Below are 8490 nucleotides of genomic sequence, written 5' to 3' on the forward strand. Positions count from 1 at the left end.
CGGCGGGTAGAAATCGACCTCTCGGGGATCGATTGATCGCGTCCCAACGGGACGCGATCAATCGATCCCCGAATCGACACTCTTACTCCACCAGCGAAGGTGGGAGTAAGCACCATCGACGGGAAGCCGCAGCGGTCGATTTTGACGCTGTCCCTACAGTGGGGTAAGTCGGCTGCGATACGTCGAATTCAGCTACGCTATTCGCGTAGCTGAATTTGCGTATCTTAAATCGACCCCCCCTGTAGTGAAGACCTGCCCTCAGTTTAAATTGGCTTAACTATTCTTGATTAACTCCATGTGTGGATGCTGTTATTCCAGAAATACGAGTGATAAGGCAATAAGAAATAAGGCACTTTTATTCTGGAATAAGAGAATAACTTCATGTATGAAAATCAGAAATAGCTATTTCAGAATAACTTTCCAGGTAGACAAGCCATTACTTTCCTGTTTTCTTGCCTTTTTACTCAGAAGTAGAGACCTTAGTACACTTTAACAGTTAAATTCCTTAGTGCTCTTGATCTTCTATGGATTCAGAAGAGGCCAGCAATGTCATTTGAAGGCTGTCATCTTGGAATCAAGTGACTAGACTTGCAAGTGCTGTTTGTTTATAGTTTCACTCAGTACCAAATTATGGCAGAAAAGCAACACTGCAGCTTTTCATTGAGATAAATTAGAAGACTGGTGGTGAAAAAATAGTTTGTGTTTTTTGTTTAGTTCTTTCAGTTGATCATCCTTCATGCATGCTACTGTCAGTGGCTCCTTATTTCCTGTTGCTCAGAAGAAACTAAGAAGGTATTGCAAAGTAATGGTTAAAACCCAAGAGACACTTAGAAAAACTGTGATTGAATTTAGAGCTCAGAAATGTGAGTTTAAAATTAATTTTATTTTATATCAGAAATGTTGACCAGTGGATTACATCTACATTTTTCCACAGTGTGTAACTGGAATTTAGATGAATAAAGGATAATATTTAACTCTTCTGTTTTTTGGCATATTGTGAAACCAAAATGTTCAGAAGTAGTGCTGATGGGACCGAGGTTCATTTCTATCTGATGACTGCTGTTTTTTGTGAAATGAATATGTGGTATTGGCATCCTTCTTAGCAATTTCTGCAGAAGCTGAGGACAGAACAGGGCATGAACTAACAGTTCTCTTCTCACATCTAGAAATGGTCCTTGCAAAAAAGGATCGAAGTGTGTTTAGGGTGGTGGTAGGAAGCTTGCATTGCTACTCTTTGGTCTCTATCTGACCTGTGGTATTTGCAGGCAGAGCAATTCAAATCTCCAGAGCTCTCAGACACAAGCACTCATGTTGGGATTTCCTAAAGCATGCGTGTTAGGAGCTCAAATCTCATGGACTCACCAAAGTAGGAAGGGAGCAGTCCCTATGTTCCCAAAGGCCCACAGTGGAATTCTGCCTTGGCCAGTACATGGGCTGTAGAGAGCATCCCTCCATCCCCGAGGCATGATGCACACCTGCATAAAGGCTAAGCAGAATCTCACTTTTAGGAAGCAATCAAGGCCTTTCCAACATACATGTGTTGATTAAAATCAAGTAGAATAGCTGGAAAAATGAAATATTTGTGAATAAGAAGGCCCAGCTGACAAATATCCCTGGGATTCAAAGGAACTAGCTGATGGATTTATGAAACAATTCACAATTAATTCTCAAAAATGTTGAGAATGGGGAGGATTCAGAGGGTCTCAATGAAGCAGATATGGTCACAACCTTTAAACAAAGAGGGGAAAACTACCTCTTACCATCCAATAAGTCTGTCTTCAAATCCCAGGAAAATAATGCACTAAAAATTGAGACAAAAATCTGTAAGTGTTTAAAGGTAAAAGACAAAAAAAATGTTTAACCATCATAGAATATCAGGGTTAGAAGGGACCTTAGGAGGTCATCTAGTCGAACCCCCTGCTCAAAGCAAGACCGATTCCCAGACAGATTTTCGTCCCAGATCCCTCAATAGTCCCCTTAAGGATTGAATTTATAACCCTGGGTTTAGCAGGCCAATGCTCAAACCACTGAGCTATCCTTCCCCTCAACTCATTTAAGGTTGCTAAGTGTTTGATATTGTGCAGTCTATATGGTTTTATAAAAATATGTTAATGAGTGAATATAATGTAACTGGAATATGCTTCATGCAAAAGGTCTCTTGTAAGGTATCATTACAAAGCTTATAATCTACTGAGTGTGATCATCCTATTTGTATAAATGTACCACTCTTGTATCTGGGACTAGAAATATGAAATATAACTCTGAGGGCCTATTGTAATTATGCAAAGTGTGGGCCATTAATGGTGGTTTGGAATCTTAATGGCTCCCATCAACCAGGACAATTGACTGGGGCTCTGTTTGCAAGCAAACCTTCCTGTGAGTCAGGCTGGAAGGAATGAAGGCTTGGGGTCTTACAGTGACATGTGATCATGTCACATGAACTGTAATCCATCTTTAACCTGGTGCTTTTCCAGTGAGGGGGGGTGGAAACCCAGAGAGAGACAAAGGATTTCCGCCTTATGTAAAAGATATATAAAGGGGTGGAACAGAACAAAGAGAGGAGAACCATCATGAAGAACCCCCTAGCTACCACCTGAGCTGGAACAAGAGCTGTACCAGGGGAAAGAATTGTGTGCAGGCCTGGAAGGTGTCCAGTCTGAGGAAAAAACTTACTGAAGCATCTCTGAGGGTGAGATTATCTGTATTTAGTTTGATTAGACATAGATTTGTGCATTTTATTTTATTTTGCTTGGTGACTTACTTTGTTCTGTCTGTTACTACTTGGAACCACTTAAATCCTACTTTCTGTATTTAATAAAATCACTTTTTAATTATTAATTAACTCAGAGAATGTATTAATACCTGGGGGAGCAAACAACTGTGCATATCTCTCTATCAGTGTTGTAGAGGGTGAACAATGTGTGAGTATACCCGGCATAAGCTTTATACAGGGTAAAACGGATTTATCTGGGTTCAGACCCCATTGGGAGTTGGGCATCTGTGTGTTAAAGACAAGCACACTTCTGCTAGCTGCTTTCAGGTAAACCTGCAGCTTTGGAGAAAGTAATTCAGACCCTGGGTCTTTGTTGGAGCAGATGGGAGTGTCTGGCTCAGCAAGACAGGGTGCGGGAGTCCTGAGCTGGCAGGGAAAACAGGAGCAGAGGTAGTCCTGGCACATCAGGTGGCAGCTCCCAGGGGGTTTCTGTGATCCAACCCATCACAAAGTGATAAGTGTATTTACCTATCACATAACTTACAAAACCCCAAGAACTTGAAAGCAGAGGAAAGAATAGTGAAGCACTGCCTGGATCTTATGCTAATAAATGGGGAGAGCCCAATGCCTTGTCACCTCACCTGTCCATTGGGCTGGCTGGTGGAGGCTGACCCCCCAAACCCTGTCCCTTCCACCTAAGGGCCCGCCCATTTTGGGGGCCCAGAGCCAGGAACCCATCCTGGTAAGTCTTCTGTGTTACTTTAACCCCTGTTAGTCACCATCTCCTTTCTGGGCTGCTCCTGTGACATCACATCAGTGCCCTGTCCTATACGCAGGGCTCATGGCAAAGCCACAGTTTAACCCTTACTGGACTATCATGAATATCAGGAAAAATTCATAATAGTGAGGTCTAGTAGGACAGTGGAATAGTTTCTTAAAGGTAGTGCTGGAAACCCCATCACTGGTGTTATTGAGAAATGGACTGGACATAACGCTCAAGAGTGCACTGTAGGGTACAGGCCAGTTGAGAATGATGGAGCAGATGACCTACGGTATTTCCCTAGGTGTTTTCCATTTTCAATTCCCATGCTTCCACACAGGTTATTATGAATTGTGTGTCTGTCTCAGTGAAATGTGGCTGGTACATGCAGATGATGCAAGTCTAATCCATTTGAATAAGGATTCACATTTGGTAAGTGTGAAAGAGTTGTTTAAAGAGGAGATTTGGTTATTTCTATGGCTATACAGGTTGAAAGCAAAATTCAATGGTAATATATACAACATCTTGCAGGCTTTCGATTTTCTCTCCAAATGCATTTTTATAGCATAAAAATGAATTCCTTTTATCCCAATTTTATGATTACGATTATTTGAGCAAATATGATCATCTGTGACTCCCATGCTATTATGTGACTCCCTTGGTAGTGAGTGCAAAGTCATTTTGACATATGGCTTACGGCTTAGATGGCATTTGGTTTAGTCTTCCCTGTGGAATTTGAAGTCATGCAAGTCCTACTAAACAGTTCTGAAGGAAATCAAGCAGAAAATACTCGTTTACACTAAAAGGCCAGATAAAGTGTATAAATTAGAAAACAATGGAGGAAAAAAGAATATGGTAAACAGTTTACAAAAGTGCAGACTGGGCAGCAGATAATTCTTTCTGCATTTAAATTACAAATTTGCCTGGCTTTTGAACTTTTTCAAGTAAATATAGCACAACAGAATGTTCCCCAGGGAAGATGCTATCTTGGTTTGAAACCAAATGCCATCTGAGCTGCAATATATTTCCAATAAGGCAGATTTATTTAAAACAGTGTTTTTTATATTACATGCTAGGAAAAAATATACATTAGAATTCAGTATAACCAAGAGAGCTTTACAGCAACATGTAAGTTATTCTTTCAAATATTGCCAATTCAGCATATTTAGCATGCTCTTCTTTCTAATATGATCTAGGGGATTAGCTTCATGATAGACAGATCAGTATTGTCTTCACTTAAAATACTTTTATTGCAAGGCAAAATTTGTATTTTCCATCCAGTACTGATATTATCATCTTTTATGAGTCATCTATGTTTTCTTTTTTGATATTTTAATTGCTTTTCAATACGAATTCATGTTATATTTTGATATGATTAATATTGCTCTATAAAGAGGATAATCACTATTTTTTGTCATCTGGCTACTTTCTTATTATTGCATTGCATTTTAATGTCTTTTTCAGAGAAGTAAGGACATCCGTGTCTGTTTCCTACTGGTGTAAACTGGCATTGTGCCACTGAAGTTAAAAGATTTATGCCGATTTACACCAGCTGAGCTTTCACACTTGCCATTTTCATATAATTCATTCTTTCACCCTAACTTACTTCGTTCCTGTCCTTCACTCAGCAGTCTTCTGTGGGAAATTGTTACTGGTATTAAAGTTAAATGTTATACAGTTTAGGGGAACACAAATACGTGTGTATAGATATTTTAGTCTTTTAAAGTATTTGAATGGATCCGGATCTCTGGAAAAAAGAGTCATTTAGTATTTGCATTGAGGCCCTGCTCAAGGTTTATTGTGATCTAAATATTTAATAATGCTACTGATAATAGAGAGCAATGTGTTGGACAGGATTTTCAGACCTCCCTGGGCACATGAAATACGTAAATAGCTTTAGAACTCCTCAGCTGATCATAAGATTATGGAAAAGAGAAGGCATGGTTTCTGGAGTAGCTAGCTTTGCTTTTTTAGTGATAAAAACAAGTTCTGTTATCATTCTTTTATTGATATCTTACCTGTTATACCAATCCTGTAAAGTCCAATAAAAATGATAAAATAAACTAGCCCCCTATTTTTGACAATAGAAAAGTGAGCATTAACTTGCCACAAAAAGGGCATGACATGGAAGAAAATTACGTCTGAATTATCTATCATACTTGGATGTCCCTCATTACCATAATATCTCAGAACTTCACAGTCATTAATATATTTATCCTAACAACCTCCCTGGCAGGTACTGAAGTGCTATTACTCCCATGTTTAGAGACTGGGACCTGAGGCATAGAGAGGCTATGTCTCAGATCTACAAAGGTACTTAGGCACCTAAACTGCAGACTTAGGCACCTAAGTCCCAGTTTTAGGCTCCATTACAATCACAAAACTCCCTCTTAGCTGCTGCCTAACTGTGCAGGTGCCTAAACTCACTCTGTGCCTAAGTTTTCAGGGTAAAAGTTCCCTAGGTGCCTATGTTACTGCCTCTGGGCATATGTACTACTGCCTCCCTTTAGGCATCTGGACACCTATCTCCCCCCTAAGCCCCACTGCAATCCACAAACTGGGGAAAGGTAGGCAGAGGAGTACCTAACTCACCTGAAGTAGCTCAGAGCCTGCCTACTAGGTCAGGTCAGGTCAGGTCCCATTAAAAATCCAGCCAGAAGAGGAGGAGGAGGCAGTGATGATGATGGTGGTGTCCACTATATAACTTTCAGCCCAGTGGTTAGAGCACTCATGTAGGAGATGGGAGACCCAGAATCCAGTGCCCCTGTTCCAATCACACTTTATTCAAAGGAGAACAGCTTAAGGGAGCCCCATATCAGTATGTTCCATATCCCAGTGGTTAGAGCACTCTCCTGCAGGGGGAGAAATCCATGTTCATACCTCCTCTCTCCCATTGCAGAGCGAGGAACCTGGGTTACCCCCATCCCAAGTGAATGCTTTAAGTTGGGTGGCATCATCAGTTATTTTGTGTGGACCGTTGCGGGTGCCTAATTCCTTCTTCAAGAAATGCCTTAGGCATCTGAGCTGCCTGGCTACAGGTGGGAGGTTCCCAGTTGTGGATCCCTAGCCGAGACAAAGGCACCTCTTTGCAGATGGCATTTAACTCTGTGAGAGGGGTGCCCTGCCTAGACACCCCCTCTTACCGGCATCTCCCATTGGCTAGCTCTGGTGGCTCCCTGCCTAGCATGCTGGCTTTTGTGGATTGCATTCTAAGGCACTTCTCTCTCCCGATGCATTGTATAGGGAGCTGAGGTGCCTTACTGCAGGGTTTGTGTGTCACAGTGTTGTTCCTGTGATTTTCTAGGCACCTGAAAGGTTGGCATGACGATGCAACACTTAAGTCCCTTTGTGAATCTGGGCCTAAGTGAATTTCCCAAGGTTACATGGATAGTCTTTGGCAGAGCAGGGAATTGAGCTCATATCTCCCAATTAAGCACCCAAATACTTCCTTGCTTTAGCTTGACCCAAGCCATCTCCTTTGGTAATGCAGTTCCACTGGAGCCATGCTACCAGCAATTCCCCCAGCCATGGTTTCCTCTGCAACACCAGGTCACAGATTATATTATTTTATTCTGTTTCATTTCTTTGAGGATTATGAAGGGGCACTCCCTCACTCTGGTGCTGAGGATACTAACGAGCTCTTCTGGGCCTGTTCAGCACAAACCAGACACACCTGCAAGGCTTGCGATGCCTGGAGGGGAGGATCTTAGAAAGGGAAAACCTGCCACAGGAAGGGGTAGTGAACAGGCAGAGGGCTGCTCCACCTCAGAGACTGCTAACCACAGAAAGATCAGTCAAGAGGTTTCACAGGCCAGCTGCAAAGCAAGCCGCATGGACCAGCTGCAAAGCAAGATGTCCCAAGAGGAGGGGTTGAAGGTAGACCCTAATAAAAAAACAATAGACCCACTGATAGGCCAAGCCCAAAGAAGCTGAATTCAGAAAGACTGCCTGAGAGCCAGGCCTTTTTTGGCTTTCACTCAGGTTCCCCTTTCTCATAAGAGAGGATAGGACGGTTGATTTGTCTGTTTGTTTTACTTAGACAACCCCTCATATGCTATGAAGTGCCAGGAAGGACATTATAAATGACTTGAAGTAGTCTCTTGATGGGACTCAGGGGAGTCCCTACTCCACATCACACACACACTAGGAAAAAATAATTAAAAACACAAAGAATCAGTGGGAGAAAGGTACCTGGAAAGTAGTCATTCTGAAAGAAGTGGTAGCAGACATTACATTTAACAGACGTTGCAATATTTACAAAAAAAAAAAAACATAGCCTCATATGAATTTGGGCTGCATGTGTAGAAGAAGTACACTCTAGGACAAAGAGGTAGTACTTTCTCTCTAGACAGCTCTGCTGTCATCAGACCAGAAATGTTGGGCCATGACCTCAGCTCATGTTAATCAACATAGCTTCACTGGCTTCAGCAGAGCAACACTGATTTACATGTGCTGAAGACAAGGCCCATTGCGTTTGACTCTGGGCATCTCATTATCAGAAAGATAATCACAAATTGGAGGGAGATCAGAAAAAAGCTGCAAAAAAGATTAGGCTTCTGGAGTGATTGATGTATGAGGATTGATTACAAGTGCTAACTATTCACAGCTTGGCTATGAAATGACTTAAAGGGGGACATGGTAACAGTCTATAAATATTTGAAGGGTCTAAACACCAAGGAGGGAAAGACAATTTTTTTAGCATTATACAAGGAGAGCAATGGGCTGAAATTAGGAAAGGAAAATTATTAACTGAATATCAGAAAAATATGTCCTTAAAGTGAGATTTTAGATGTGGAAGGGTATCCCAACAGCTGTGGTAGATGCTCCACTACTTGGAACATTTAAAACTAGACTTGACAAAAAGTTTATAAAGATACTGTAGGATCCTGAATTGGGCTAAGTGAAATTACATTATCATACTGGTTCCTTATGGTCTTAACATCTAAGAAGTCTTTTCTAGCATAAGCTGCTATGAGTTCACAAAGTGTTAGTACAAGTGAAACCAACAAGTATTACA

At 41.4% G+C, this 8490-nt stretch overlaps 1 protein-coding gene across 1 annotated transcript in view; it reads right to left on the minus strand.

The window, feature by feature from the left end:
• Nucleotides 1-1756: 1756 nt before the first annotated feature.
• The window catches only part of LOC135981270 (sialidase-3-like), a 7959-nt gene continuing 1225 nt past the window's right edge, over nt 1757-8490 (minus strand). The window contains exon 3 of the mRNA XM_065582899.1: nt 1757-1801. Within this exon, the coding sequence (XP_065438971.1) occupies nt 1757-1801 (45 nt within the window). The remainder of the gene's footprint in view (nt 1802-8490) is intronic.

The sequence above is a fragment of the Chrysemys picta genome, chromosome 1 (genome assembly GCF_011386835.1).
Source record: "Chrysemys picta bellii isolate R12L10 chromosome 1, ASM1138683v2, whole genome shotgun sequence".
Classification (NCBI taxonomy): Eukaryota; Metazoa; Chordata; order Testudines; family Emydidae; genus Chrysemys; species Chrysemys picta.